At 39.4% G+C, this 16,096-nt stretch overlaps 1 protein-coding gene across 7 annotated transcripts in view; it reads left to right on the top strand.

Annotated features, from left to right (window-relative positions):
- Positions 1-4,988: 4,988 nt before the first annotated feature.
- rell1.L (RELT-like 1 L homeolog) overlaps positions 4,989-16,096 on the top strand; it is a 65,868-nt gene continuing 54,760 nt past the window's right edge. For 5 of the 7 annotated variants that reach the window (XM_041579490.1, XM_041579502.1, XM_018244273.2 and 2 more), the window contains exon 1: positions 7,087-7,329. In XM_041579490.1, the coding sequence (XP_041435424.1) occupies positions 7,269-7,329 (61 nt within the window). In that variant the 5' untranslated portion in view covers positions 7,087-7,268. 7 annotated transcript variants of the gene reach the window in all.

Here is a 16,096-nt window from a genome sequence, read left to right as displayed (position 1 = left end):
CCTCAGACTTCATTAAATATACAAAATGCATTCTGCTTTAAAGGTTATGTAAACATACTGATAAAGACCGAAAGAGTCCCACAGTAAAACTGTTTTCTGGGACAATAAATGGGATAATAAATAGGACTTAATTTTGGTACGGCCAAACACCCCAGTTCATGAGCACGGAAGCTGTCTTGTAGTAAAACAATTTTCCTGCAACAGAACCAATGGATTTAAATTCCAGGGATGACTGCAACTACAGTCCATTTTTATCATAGACATTTATAGTACATCACTTCGGAATATACTGGTTCTTTATGGATTAATTTAAATTATTATTACAGGTATGGGATCCATTATTTTGAAAGCTCCAAACTATGGGAAGGCCATCTCTCTTATACTCCATTTTAATCAAGTAATTCAAATTTTTATAAAAGAGAAGGAAAGGCAATTTACATTGGGGGTGCGAAAAGTTAGGCACCCCGAAGTGGTTATATTTACTTACCTGACACTCCGGGCCGGTTTTCCAATCAGCAGAAAACTGCACCGACTCGGTGATCTGCCAGCAAGCACCACGGAGCTATCATCTTCTTTGCTTCTTCATTTTTAAAATTTCCCAACATTTGGCACTCCCAAGCTTCTCTTTTAAAATGATTTCCTTTTTCTCAGTAAGGTATTGAGAAAACAATACATTGTACTGGATCCTAACTAATATATAATTAAAACTTATTGGAAACAAACCAACCATATCGAGTTTAATTAATGTTTTAATTATTTTTTTGTTGACTTAAGGTATGAAGATCCAAATTATGGAAAGATCTCTTATCCGGAAGCGTTTCTGAGCATTCTGGATAACAGTTTCCATACCCATATTGCTTTGCATCTCCTCCAGTTTTTATTTGCCTTTACTAGTTTTTCTTTTTTTTTTGAGCACTAGATGGCAGCATATATATATATGTATTTTATAACCCTAAAAAGTGAATACTGTAAATAAGACTGCATATAACTTTTATTAAATCATCACTTCGTAACTTGTACTCTTGCATGCCCATATGTCATTTCTACCATAACAGGATGTTTCTTTTTTTTTTTTTCAATGTGCTGCTGAAAGAAAATGCCATGACTTAGAGGATACTCTGGGCATACTTCTCTGCTTGTTTGTAGGAATGCACTGAATCCAGGATTCGGTTCGGGATTCAGCCAGGATTCTGCCTTTTTCAGTAGGATTCGGATTCGGCTGAATCTTTCTGCCCGGCTGACCTGAATCCAAATCCTAATTTACACATGCAAATTAGGGCGGGAAGGGAAATTGTGTGAATTTTTGTTACAAAACAAGGAAGTAAAAAATGTTTTCCCCTTGCATATGCGTGTAGGCGCCAAACGCAGGAAAAATGCAGCATGTTGCGTCTCAACCTGCGTTCGGCGCCTACACGCGCCTGTGTGAGTACAGCCCCATTGGAAAAAATGTAATGCGTCTATTCCTGTGCTCCCCTGCGGCTGAACGCAGAAAAACGGAACGCAGGGGAGCGCAGCTACAACCGCTTGTGAGTAAGAGCCCTTAGGCCGAATCTTTTGTGAAGGATTCGGGGATTCGGCTGAATCCAAAATAGTAGATTCAGTGCATCCCTACTTGTTTGTATTCAATCATATAAGTTGGGAGTAGCCACTGCTATTCATAAATATGAATGCAGGGAAGATATGTGTTGCTGATAAAGAAGGAAGCCTTTTATGACTGATTGATTTTTACAGACCAGAGAGAGAGAGAGATCCAAGAGCTACAGAAATACATGTGGTAATATGCATAAAGGATATTGTACCATATTACTGGACTTTAGTAGTATGCAATAAGCTAATTGCTTTGCATCACTGGTAAAATGCACAATAACTATAGATATATGGTTAAAATGCTCAGTTTGGAGTAATCCGCATGAGTGGAAGGGATAGCTGTACGAAGAGTTGCTCTGGAAGCACGAACCGGAAATCTGACTGAACCGGCAATATCACCTGGAGAAAGTCCTTAGTGGTAGAAGATTAACCTTTTTATTTGATGTTATTTTTGTAGTTTGATGGACGTATTTCTAAGTTGCTGCATCAACTAAGAAAATTGAAAATAAAAACATCAGGAACTGTGGTTGTGTATATTGTCTAATCAAAGTGAAAGATACACCCACACATGCCAATATTTTGGTTCTCCACTTGTGCCAATGCTTTACCTGTATGTGGTACTCAGCTGGCCAGTAGTGATGGGCGAATCTGACACGTTTTGCGTCACATAGGGACTCCCCCACCGCTTGTTGAGGCGCAAGCGCATCAATTTAAAGGAAAGAAAGCGGAGGGGATGGGGATTTAAACACTATAGAGGAAACAGATCCTGCTTCTGGCCCCCCTTTTCCCCGCCCCCCCCCCTTTGCGGGGTCTGCTTCCTCTATAGTTACGCCAGTGATTGCTGATGGAAAAGCATTTTCAGGACATTAGTGACTTGCGGTAAACCAGATTTACCACAGGATTATAATCTCCACTTGGGCCAGAGCTCTTAGTTCTCATCTCTCCTTCTTTGGACTCTCTGACAGAACCTTAAAGGTGTGGTTCAAGTTAACTTTTAGAATGTTATAGAATGGCCAGTTCTAAGGAAATTTTCAATTGGTCTTCATTATTTACCTATTTGTTTTTGAATGATTTGCCTTTTTATCTGACTTTTTCCAGCTTTCAAATGGGGGTCACTGACCCCAATAAAAAACAAATGCACCCTAACATAAGATACTAATCTCCCCAGACTGCCTCCCCGCCGGCTAGAATGTAAATCGCCGGCGGGATGGCACTCGGAGTGCTTCGTTTTCCGAAGTCGCCCCAAAGTTGCCTCACAAGGAAACTTCGAGCGACTTCAGAAAACGAAGAGCTCCGAGTGCCATCCCACTGATTTACATTCTAGCCAGCGGGAAGGCAGTTCGGGGAGATTAGTCGCCCCGAAGAAGAGCAGATTTGTCCCCGTGCGACTTATCTCCCCAAATCGCAGAGTGTGTCTCTTTAGCTACAAGTTTATGGTTATTGCTACTTTTTATTACTCATCTTCATATCCAGGTCCTCTCATCTTCATATTCCAGTCTCTTATTGAACTGGTTGCTAGGTTAGTTTTGACCCTAGCAACCAGATTGCTGAAACTGCAAACTGGAGAGCTGCTGAATAAAAAGCTAAATAACTCAAAATCCACAAATAATAAACAATGAAAACCAATTGCAAATTGTCTAAGAATATCACTATCTACATCATACCAAATGTTAATTTAAGGGTGAACAACCCCTTTAAAGGTGGCTATACACGGGCAATATCAATCCTTTAAACAGCTTATCTGCCAGTGTAGGGGGGCTTCCAGCGGGTCTCCCCGATTGATCAGGCCAAAAATCACCCAGGATATCGATTGGGGAGGTTTTCTGGTGATCGAGGATCGTATCTGCTAGTTGATGCGGTCGTATGACCCGTCCACGCCTATTTCCTTCGTTGTAATGCGATCATTAGGCCCTAGGGTGGGCATATTGGGGAAAGATCTGCTCGTTTGGCGACTTAAAGGGATACTGTCATGGGAAAAAAAATTTTTTTCAAAATGAATCAGTTAGTAGTGCTGCTCCAGCAGAATTCTGCACTGAAATCCATTTCTCAAAAGAGCAAAGATTTTTTTATATTCAATTTTGAAATCTGACATGGGGCTAGACATATTGTCAATTTCCCAGCTGCCCCAAGTCATGTGACTTGTGCTCTGATAAACTTCAATCACTCTTTACTGCAAGTTGGAGTGATATCACTCCCACCCTTTCCCCCCCCCAGCAGCCAAACAAAAGAACAACGGGAAGGTAACCAGATAGCAGCTCCCTAACACAAGATAACAGCTGCCTGGTAGATCTAAGAACAACACTCAATAGTAAAAACCCATGTCTCACTGAGACACATTCAGTTACATTGAGAAGGATAAACAGCAGCCTGCCAGAAAGCATTTCTCTCCTAAAGTGCAGGCACAAGTCATATGACCAGGGGCAGCTGGGAAATTGACAAATGTCTAGCCCCATGTCAGATTTCAAAATTGAATATAAAAAAATCTGTTTGCTCTTTTTAGAAATGGATTTCAGTCCAGAATTCTGCTGGAGTAGCACTATTAACTGGTGTGTTTTGAAAAAAACATGTTTTCTGATGACAGGATCCCTTTAAGTAAGAAGATAAAGTGCAAAAGGTTGCACAAGGAGAGCAATCATTTGTAATGAAAAGATGAATTAATTGAAGAGGCGATGTGCAGAGGTAAATAGGTGCATAAACAGGAATTTGTGGAAGGAACAGGTTAATAATCTGCAGGATGTCAGTGAAGGCAATAATATGCAGAGTAAGAGGTTAATTGATTAAAGACAGACTTTATCTTGTTGGAAGTAAGCAAGGAGAGCAATAATATATGGAGCAAGAGGTTAAAGTCTGAAGTGGGTAAACAGCCAGGACAATTATTTGCAGATAAAGGGGTTAATCGAGGAGGTATTCATAGGCGGTAGGAAAATGAGGGAACAATAATCTGCAGAAGGGTTCATTAAAGAGCAAGTCAACCCCAAAATAAAAAATTGCTAAATAAAATCAAACATAATTCTAAGCAACTTTGCAATATACATACATTACACATTTTTTATGGTTTTTAAGTTATTTGTATATGTATTGCTATTGAAAGCAGTGTTTATCTGGTGGCTCAGACTGTTGATACAATGTAAGACAAGGCAGCTGATTAACAGATCTGTCTTTGCTAAGGAAGTAAGACTTTTGCAACATTGTTTAAAAGGTAACAACCAGGAGGTAAGCAAATAACTTTAAAAGCACTGAACATTTATAATAAATGTATATTGTAACGTGGCTAGGATTATGTTTTCTTTTATTAGGCAATTTTTTGATTTTGGGGTAGACTTGCCCTTTAAGGCGGATAATAACTTGCAGGGGGTAAATAAAGAAGACAATAATATGCAGAAGTGGAGTTACAGAGGAAGCATACCTTCGACAGCATGGGGGTCCTGTGGGAAACAGGTATCATTGTACGTTTATGAAACATCTTGTTCCCAAATTTTAGTAGTGCCCTAAAATGTTTTTGATGTGATGCCCATTGACTTCTGTACACGACAGTGCACACATTTTTATCTCTGTGGCCATTTAATGTTCTTCTGTCACCATGCAAATGTAACGCACAGATGGGGCATCACTTCAGAGTCTGCTGATTTCTGATGTGGGCACAGTCTCACTGAAGAAAATCCTCAACTGGATCATGATACATAGGAGAAAATCAGGAAAATGTGAATGGTACACTTGTACAGATTAAAGGGCTTTATGTTAATTTTTAGTATATAATAGAATGACTAATTCAAAGCAACTTTTCAATTGGACTTTTTTCTTTATTATAGGATTTGAATTATTGCCTGTTTCTTCTGACTATTTCCAGCTTTCAAATGGGAGTCACAGACCCCATCTAGAAAACAAATGCCCTGTTAGGTAAAAAATGTATTGTTATTGCTACTTTTTAGTACTCCTCTTTCTAAATCAGTGCATGGTGATAGGATGATTTGGACCCTAGCAACCAGGTTTTTGAAACTGCAAACTTGAGAGCTGCTGAATAAAAAGGTAAATAACTCAATAACCATAAAAAATAAAAACCAACTGCAAATCACTTCAGAATATCACTCTCTATATCAACTAAAAGTTAATTTAAAGGCGAATAATCGCTTTAAGAAAAAGAGGGGGAAGGAGAGCATAGAGAAAGAGTGCAGGTATGGATTCTATGTGTGTAGAAGATAATGGAGTAGTGGGGAAACATTGCATATGGGGATGCAAATGTTAAAAAATAAGAAAAAATGGGGCATTTTTATTATGGAGCATACGGTTTGTAGAAGGTAATGAGAAGAACAAAAGCTTATGAGGGATCATAAGGTAAAAGAGCCCCGCTGTCTGTCAATATTTGTGGCCAGCCGAAAAGCGAAAAATGCGGAAGTGCCGAATAGCCGAAATCCCGAAGCGGCAAAAAGACCCGAAGCCACGAAAATAGCCGAAGCCAAAATCCCGAAGCGGCGAAAAAACCTGAAGTCAAGAAAACAGCCGAGATTGAAGTCCTGAAGCGGCAAAAAGACCCAAAGTCACGAAAACAGACAAAATTTAAGTCCTGAATCGGCGAAAAGACCCAAAGTCACGAAAGGAGGTGACGTTGAAGCCATGAGTTCAATTCTACTGAACACTAATTTGTGGGTTTTTTTTTAATCCCCTGGCCACCAATGTATTATTTTTATATTCTATAGGCCCCTGCCACCAATGTTTTTTTAAAAAATATTTTTATGGGCGGCCCTGGTGACAACGTTTTTTTTTTTAAAATTTATAAGGGGGCCCTGACCATCAATAGCTTTTTATAACTTGTGGGGGGGTTACTTTTTTAGCGCTGATGTCTGTGTGGTCTTTTAACTGTGATGTGGGCGGGGCTTGGGCTCCAGGGTGGGTGGGGCCCAGGGGGCCCCCGAAAATGTTGTACAGGGCCCCATGATTTCTAATGCTGGACCTGACTGCAGTTATTACTTTAGAGATGGGAACTTGGTACTGCATTTATGCTGACGTGTTCTGGGGGGCATTTTACTGGATTTTGGCACTACATTTATGTAGGGGCGTTATATGTAATTTGTCACTGCAGTTATTACATTAGAGATGAGAATTTGGCACTGCATTTTTACTGCCATATGTTCTCTCACTGTGTTTATGTGGCTGGCAGCACCCAAAAGTGACTGAGGCTAACCTCACCCTTTGGCCTATCAATGCCAAATTGTCAGGAGAAAGAAAGAGGCTGCTCTGATGTTCTTCTGCTTAGGAATAAAACTAGAAACCTTTCTCACATCTTTCCTAAGCAGAAGAACATCAGAGCAGCCTCTTTCTTTCTCCTGACAACTTCCTTGACTACTTGGTGGTCAGACTGGTGGGAAACTGACCAGCAGGTGGCGCTGCTGTAACAAAATTCATTCATATTAACAGCACATGTATCCCTTAATAAATTGGAATTAAAAATTAATAATTAATGTATATTGCAAAAGTTCTTAGAACGGCCCCCTCATCACTTTTGGTGCGCAACTAACAAGGGCACCAGGTTCACTGAATCCGCCTCTGATATTAGGCGCTGACTTCCCTGCGCACTCAAACGTCTGGCCTCTCCGTACGTCACTGAGCTCGGCTCCACCCACAACCCGCCTGCTTATCCCGTGGCTTCGGGTGACAAAGTGAGAAGTCGGACTGAAGCAGCCGCTATGGCTCCCGCACTTGTGTTTGACTCCTTGTCATGGGCCGGGAGAGCCGCCCGGAGCGTCGGTGAGTAAAGGGGAGGGGCGGAAAGGTGCTCGCGGCCTCTCTATGTAACTTTCCGCTGGCGGAAGCGAGTCCATTGGGCTGTACTGAGTGCACTCTCTTCTCAAGTCAATTCCCAGGCTGCTGGGCTTGTACGTTACACACTGTCCCCTGTGCTGCTCAATGGAGTAGGGCTGTATAATAACTACTGTATTGGCTACATCTCCCTTACCATAGGGACTAGCTTTAGCTTGTGGGGGTCAGTGCTGCATTGGGATGTATGTGGCCAGTACTGTGTTGAAATAAAGGGCCAATAACTGGACCATAAATGTACTGAGCAGTGTAGTACCATTCAATTACTATTGCTCCTTTCTCTTGTAGTTACTTTGAGGTCTGCTGGGAGTTGTAGTTCAGGAAGCACAGCTGCATGGCATGTTTTCTTTATAGGACAAACACCAGGGGGAAAAACGTGAAGGCAAATCCCTGTGTGTTACTCCTTGTTCTGTGATCTGTCCGGTTTTATATTATATTATATTATCAGTTACCGAGGAGTTTCATGATTATATAAAAACACAAGGCCAAAGGCTGAGTGCTTTTATACAGGTCATGGAACTCCAAGGTAACTTCTAATATCCTCATATTTTGCAACTGGGGGTACTTTATTATAATACACAAGTTTCAGTGAGTCGTGACAGAAATGACATCAGAACTCACCGTTTATAACTGATGACATCAGAACTCACCGTTTATAAGGATATAATTTACAAGATATTCATGGCTTTTGTGTATTATATATAGTGAATAAAGTACCCCCTCTTGTAAAATATAAGGATATAGGTTACCAAGGAGTTTCATGACCATATAAAAGCACGGGGCTGAAGGCCGAGTGCTTTTATACAGGTCATGGAACTCCGAGGTAACTTCTAATATCCTCATATTTTGCAACTGGGGGTACTTTATTTATTATAATACACAAGTTTCAGTGAGTCATGTGACAGAAATGATATCACTACTCACCGTTTATAACTGATGACATCAGTACTCACTGTTTATAACTGATGACGTCAGTACTCACCGTTTATAAGGATATAATTTAGAAGATAGTCATGGCTTTTGTGCAATATATATATATATATATATATATATATATATATATATATATATATATATATATATATATATATATTAAAAAATCTACCTGCATATACACCCATAGATGCAAATCCTCGCTGTGTCTCTGTTTTATTGCTCTGAAGCCCTTGGGTGTGTTGACATTATTTATTGCCCCTGGCTTTCAGAGCATGTGGGAGTTTCAGTATAACAACAGGTTGCTGATCCCTGCAATGCCGCACAATTTCGGTGCTGGTTTTTCAAATAGTTTTAATCATTTTTGTGATGAAACTGGAGAGACATTATTTAGCCTACAGGGGACTCAAACTCTGCATTATCCTGATCTGTGACTCTGTTCATATTGTGTAGCCTCCAGCCAGTAAGTATTGTCCATGCACATCCATGTTTGTATGTTCTTCCAGTACTTTCATGGGTCTCCTTTAGTAGTGGCATAACTAGATATTACAGGGCACCACAGCAAATTATTTTTAAGGCCCCCAATATGTCTAGAGGTTAACCTGTTTTACCAATATTTATTGAAATTGTATATGAATTAGGGACTCCTATATCTCCTGCAGCCTCAGGGTCTGCTTCCTCTGTAGTTATGCCCCTGGATACAGCCCCTGGATACACGCCAAAACAGTATAAAAATAAAGGATAACTGCAATCGCCAGTCACTTGTTGGATTATTTACATTGAGGCTGTTGTCCCATGCCCTGCCCAACCCCGCTCCGCCCTGCTCATCTATCAGATCAATCATGAACAGTTCAATGAGGTTAAGGTAACCAAGTGCCTTGCTTTGCGGCAAAATCCTGCAGCTAGAAGTGTAGAAAACAATTGGTCAGGCCATTGCGAGCAACTGTGCTGTATTCTGCAGAAGTATTTCCCTAAATTATGCCTCAGACACTGCAGGTTGTTTGTGCACAGGCATGTGATCTTATGCTGTGGGTATAACTCATGACACTTTTCATGTGCTAATCAGTATAAATGTTGCACGGAAAAAAAAAAATGTTGAAAAGCTGGCTATTATGTTAGACATCCAGTCACTCCAGCCTTTATACATTACTACATTATTATACATAACTATATTAGAATTTTTTTTTTATTTGGCACAACCTATCAATTTACCCAGCTTTTATTTTTATACTGAACAATTCCTTTAAGTCTACTAGAAAACCATTTAAATGTTAAATAAACCCAATAGGCTGGTCTTGCTTCCATGGAGGATGAATTATATCTAAAGGTGGCCATACACAAAGAGATCCTCTCGTTTGGCGTGGTCGCCAAACAAGCGGATATCTCCCTGATATGCCCATCTTGAGGTGGGTGATATCGGGGTAATCCGATCATGGGCTCTAGGGCCCAATGATCAGATCATAATGAAAGGAATACGGGGGCGGGGGTCAGACCACGAGACTGCATCAACGAACAGATGTGGTTCGTGATCCGACAATTTTTAGCCCTGCCAGATTGCCATCTGGCTGACTTTCAGCCAGATATCGATCGGGGAAGCCTGTCGGAGGGCTCCATACACGGGCCAATAAGCTGCCGACTTTATCGGCCCATGTATGGCCATCGTTAGTTTGGATTAAGTACAAGCTACTGTTTTATTATTACAGAGAAAAAGATAATCCATTTTTAATGTGTATTATTTTGGTAAAATAAGGTCTATGGGAGAAGGCCTTTCCGTAATTGGAGCTTTATGGATAATGGGTTTCTAGATCACCTGTACTATGTTTAAGAATGTGAAAAGGGCAGCTTTGCTTCAAGAACAAAAAGTAGAATCCCTGAGGTGCCAAGTTGATATGCACCCCACAGGCTGGTGTTCCGCTTCATAAAGTTCTCCAGGGTTCTTTTGCTTAAAGTGCCTGCAATTATACTCCTTACATGCAGTAGAGACATTTGTGAAGAAGTTCAGTCCATACTGTGCATACACTTGTTCAAAGGGTGTCCAGGACACTGGGACAATATGGTGGCGCATTGCATTGTTTGAAAAGAGGAGCACCAGCTCAAGGTAGAAGGTAGGTCACTAGAATCACCTTTCAGTCCAATAATATATAGTGGCCACAGAAAATAATGATGATTTCATCAAACTAGTGCAGTCAGAAAAAGGAAAGCAAATGTGTAATTGGTAGCAAATATTTGTGCCAAAGTTGTTGTAAGTAGCAATGTTAGTGCAAGTCACAACGCACTTGGTGAATACTCTGCGTTATTCCAATCTTACACTATAGTGTGTATAGTTACACTGTAGTCACATCCAGTTCTACATGTGTAGGAAGAATGGTATCACAACTGTGCAGGAGACCTCCATTTGGGAAAAATCTTATAATACACTATTATAGACGTAGGGCGTTCGAGAATAAGTGGATTTCCTTTCCGTATCAAAATACCGTATATTCTCTGCATACTGTTTTTGTTTTTTTTTCCATATCTAATCCCCAACTTCCTTGTATCTTTTTCCACTAAATTGCCCTGGGATTGTAACAATGTGATATGTTTTGTAACATAATTAGTTTGCTGTCTGTCTGTGTTTGGTAACATATTAAAACTTTGTTCTTCTTCAGTCGTGATTTTTAATGGTTGTTAGTTGGGTGGTACATGATTGCAAGCCAAGGTGCACGCAGTATTTATATGCAGAGCAGTGTGATATAAGCACATATTTACTTATAATACACAAAAGCCATGAAAATCTTGTAAATTATATCTTTATAAATGTTGAGTTCTGATGTCATCAGTTATAAACGGTGAGTTCTGATGTCATTTCTGTCACATGACTCACTGAAATTTGTGTATTATAATAAATAAAGTACCCCCAGTTGCAAAATATGAGGATATTAGAAGTTACCTCGGAGTTCCATGTCCTGTGTAAAAACACTCGGCCTTCGGCCACTATGGTCATGAAACTTATTGGTAACTTATATCCTTATAATTTACAAGAGGGGGTACTTTATTCTCTATATAACCTTCTGCTGCAAGTTCCTCATGTTAAACAAGGGAAGGGGGCTCTCACACTTGTGCTTGTGTAACTTCATAATTCGGTCACTTCATATAGTCAGTATAGTACATTCTCATATTTCTGCCTCCTGTTTATCTATCAACCCTATCATTATTGTGAATAAATTACCCCTATTGTAAAATATAAAGATATTAAAAGTTACCAGGCCGAAGGTAACTCTGAGGCGACTTCTACTATCCTCATATTTTGCAGCAGGGGGTACATCATTTATTATAGTACAACATTTTCAGTGAGTCTGTGACAGAAATGACATCACTAAGCTCTGATTATAACTGATGACATCACTAAGCACCTTTTATAAGGATATTATTTACAGGATATTCTCTTGTGTGTGTGTGTGTGTGTGTGTGTGTGTGTATATATATATATATATATATATATATATATATATATATATATATATATATATATATATATATATATATATATATATATATATATATATATATATATATATATATATACACAAAACAGGGATTGTTTGTCCATATATTGCAATATATTTAAGATGGCCAACTACGTCAGTCATCCCTTATCTGGCCAGTCCTATGCTTAATTTTCATCTGATTCATTAAGAATTCTATTGCTTCATTTTACAAAGGGACTAAGTTTTACCTGCAACTTACTAGCTGCTTTCACAAAAGCCAATGAATATCTTCTAAATATATCCTTATAAACGGAGTTCTGATGTCATCAGTTATAAAAGTTGAGTTCTGATGTAATTTCTGTCACATGACTCACTGAAACTTGTGTATTATAAGTGAGTCAGCTAGCAGGAATTCGGCCTTCGGCCTCGTGTTTTTATAAGGTCATGAAACTCCTCGGTAACTTATAATATCCTTATTATTTACAAGAGGGGGTACTTTATTCCAAAAAAAAATAAACATAAAAAATATATATATATTATTTTAGATATATAATATACATTTAGATATATAGACACTATACTACGCTACAATAGCTTCCCAGTTTAGAGTAAGATTTACAGGGCGTCAGTCAGAATTACACTGGAGGGAAGTGACTTCCAAACCCTGTTGTAGAATATCTGTTCCAGTAGCTCTGAAGTCTATTTTGTTTATCTACTAGTGCTGGCTTTGTAAAGTTTATATTGTCTAATCAGTTATTTGCCCCACCCTCTTTTTGGCAACATTTAAATTGTCTCATATATTTACTTACCCTTAATATGAACTTTTAGTTTGAGATAGAATGGACATATAAGCAATATAAAATAAGTGACAAATTTTTTTTGGTTGTCTGGAAGAGTGAATCGCAACAACCTGGTATAACTTTCAGATGAAGGCTAAAAAGAAAAAAAAAAAATCTACGCTTATATATAGAAAAGCTATTAGGAAATAATTTGAATAGCTGCTTAGAATAGTTACATATAATGCATGTTAAACTCCTAGTTATTATACCTTTAACTTTGAATTTAACGTGTTCTTTCCCTGTAACTGTATTATATTTCAATTTTATTAATCTTGACTTGCTTATCCCATCTTAGTTCCTAGAAAATATTAGTTTTTCCAGCACATTTGTATGTACTCTATGTTTTCAATAGATGGGGAATCCTGTGATTATGAGACTGCGGAATGTGGCGCACGGAGAAGTTCACACTAGTTGCAGGTCTAGTTCTGTAACCCATTACAGCCAATCAAATATCTCCTCATTTGTTGTTCTTCACTAGTCCAACCAAAGTGAAATATTGTTGTCGGTTATTGCACTACCAAGTTTTGCATCCATGTACAGTAATAGAAATAGTTCAGCTTGAATACAAGAATGGTCTGCTGCAGTCTATATATTTTATCTATAGACTAGGGGCCAACAGTTGGATCGTACTGCAAGCCTATCGGGGGAGGACAGCCAAACAGTCCTTGTCACATGGAATTTTCACACATGCCTGAGAGATACCTGACTTGTACCTGAGCTATTAGGCTGCTGACTTTGGAGGGGGCAGAGTCTGCATTTTTTTATTGGATTGAGTATTGTCTGCTTTGCTGTTCTCATGGCTGGTAACATAGGTTACCTGAGAATTAGGAAGTATAGTGGCCCTTTAATACTTTGTGTGCAGTTTTTTGGTTGGTATTTGTGTTATTTTGGATAAAGCTGGCCATATACGTAGAGACCTGCATATTGACCAAATTGGGTAGATCTGATTGTTGGCCCAGAGCTGGATCATACTGCAGCAGTAGTTACGTGATGTGATTTCCAAACCGGCCCAATAAACATTTTTTAGCCAGATATTGCTGAATTTGTCCAGAGGAGTCAGAAGCTTTTATCGGCTTTTGTATGGCCAGTTTGTCTCTATCCTATTTCAAATTCTCCAAGATATAATCACTGCTTTTTATGGCATGTCTGCAGGGTTGTAACCCCCTCTTTACCCAAGAGAGGAAAATTCCCCAGATCAGGAGGTGGCTGGGAGTGTTCAGCTTCATTGTACTAAACTAGCCTAAAGGGAGTTTCCCTATAGCTGGTTAGTTGTTTAACAGACAAAAGGTTTACATGACCAGCCTGTGACTCAATTCTTAGCAGCTGTGTAAAGGGAGAAAAAAAGTACCGGAACGCTTGTGCTCAGGGCATTCATTGATTTTAAAAGTACCAACACCTGTTTGTTAATCACTTTACAAAGACCAGGTCCATTTTAATGGTTGGATGAAAAAAATAGATCAGTGGCACCAGGTAAAGACAAAGATTAAGGGGCAGATTTATTAAGGTTTGAGTTGTTTTCCTCGAGAAATTCGAGTTTTCAAGGTTATTTTGCAGTGAAAAATAGATTTTTTTGAGATTTATTATACCCCGACCCTGGAAATAGCTTAAATCAGAAACGACACCATCTAAAAGCTGTAGAAATCAATGGCAGAGATCCCTTGAACAATTTGAGGATGTTAATAGCCTTCATGATGTTCGAGTTCTTGGGTACAGGTATTTGAGTTTTTCACCCCGACACTACACTGATTCAAGTTGAATTCATTCAAGGTCTAAAAAATCTCACAAAGCTCTAAAATTCTATCTTTGATAAATAACCCCCTAAATGTACAATTAGGCTTTGTGGCATTCCAACATCCATTTCCACTCTGGTGGTCTATACATATGGTAATTACCTCCTGTAAGACAATTTTGCTCAACCTGGGATCTCTAATATTGCTGTACAACATCAGCATTCATACTACTGGCTAGCAGTCCTCTGAGGGTCTTGTGAGGTTCATAATAACATTACCAGTGCACAGATTATCCCCCTGCATAATGTGCTTCATGAAAGGAAATCATTGTTTACTGGTGATCTAATTATGTGCTTCTCAAAGACCCAGTATGGAGTAGCTTAAAATTTTCTCTTTAGTCAGATTTTTTGTGATTAAAACAATGGGGGAAAAAAGTATGCTCAGCACAAGCAATATTGATTGAACTCCTAAACAAGGAGTTATGCTGACCCTTTAAGGCTAACGACACATGGGTATTTTGTTTACCATGATCCATGACCAGCAGACGGCCACCTTAAAGGAGAACTAAAGCCTAACTAAAGAAGTAGGTAGAAATGTTGTACATTATGTTTTGGGCTTCTGTACCAGCCCAAGGCAACCACAGCCCTTTAGCAGTAAAGATCTGTGTCTCCAATAATGCTTCTGTAGCTCGCTATATTTTATTTTGCTGATTCACTGCACATGCTCTGTGCTGTTGTCACTTACTGAGCTTAGGCATGTGAGTGTCGCAGACACTTTGCAAGATGTTGATCCCCTGTGACAACTTTGAAGTCCTGGATCATTGCTGCTATTGACAAGCTGAAACTTTAGGCTGGTGCAATAAGTTCAGAATATAAAATATGATATTTTTAGCAATATTCAGTTTTAGGGTTTAGTTCTCCTTTAACAATGGACTTGGCCTTTGTAGCTAACCATTACAAGTGCTTCGGTGTGTAAGACAGTTGTGTACAAACCTGTAACTAGTGTGCACAGGTGTATCACAAACCACTTGCCTTCAACCACACAATGATCCTTCATAGCAGACATAGGAGTGAATTCTAGTTTGTTGCTTGGATATTCTGTTTTCTCTATAGTAAATTAATCATGCATGCTGACTGTAAATTGAAAAACTGCTTGATTCTGTTGCTCATTAACGGGCAGCGTCTCTTTCTTAGATTGCTCCTCCTGTATAATGTGCTCTCTAGTGTTCTTCCTGCCTTCCTTCCTGTTATAATAAATAGTCCTCCAGGAGATTTATATAGCACAGGGGTAGGGAACCTGCGGCTCTAGAGCCGCATGCGGCTCTTCATCCTGCTTGCTGCGGCTCAGTCTTGCGGCTTTGCCTGTCAGGTCGTATTTACAGCCCTCGCACCTGCTGGTGGCTTCTTGAGTGTGCAACCGCGGTAAGCACACTCAAGAAGCCGCCAGCAGGTGCGAGGGCTGTATAGACATCCCAGGAGTGACAGGCAAGACTGAGCCACAGCATCATGGTCCTTACCGCGGTCACACACTCAAGACAAGAGAGAGACGATCAGCATGGAGCTTCAGAAACAGAAGTCACATTAAACAGATGAGAACACTAGCATTTAATAGGGCTATTCAGTGTTTAATTTATTTCAAAGTAGCCCTGCATATACACAATGCACTTCTGTTTGTTGTATTCTGTTGTTGTAACAGTTAACATTAAAAAAAGGTTAAAAAAGTTTATAAG

The sequence above is a fragment of the Xenopus laevis genome, chromosome 1L (genome assembly GCF_017654675.1).
Source record: "Xenopus laevis strain J_2021 chromosome 1L, Xenopus_laevis_v10.1, whole genome shotgun sequence".
Classification (NCBI taxonomy): domain Eukaryota; kingdom Metazoa; phylum Chordata; class Amphibia; order Anura; family Pipidae; genus Xenopus; species Xenopus laevis.
This window is presented reverse-complemented; position numbering and strand designations above follow the sequence as displayed.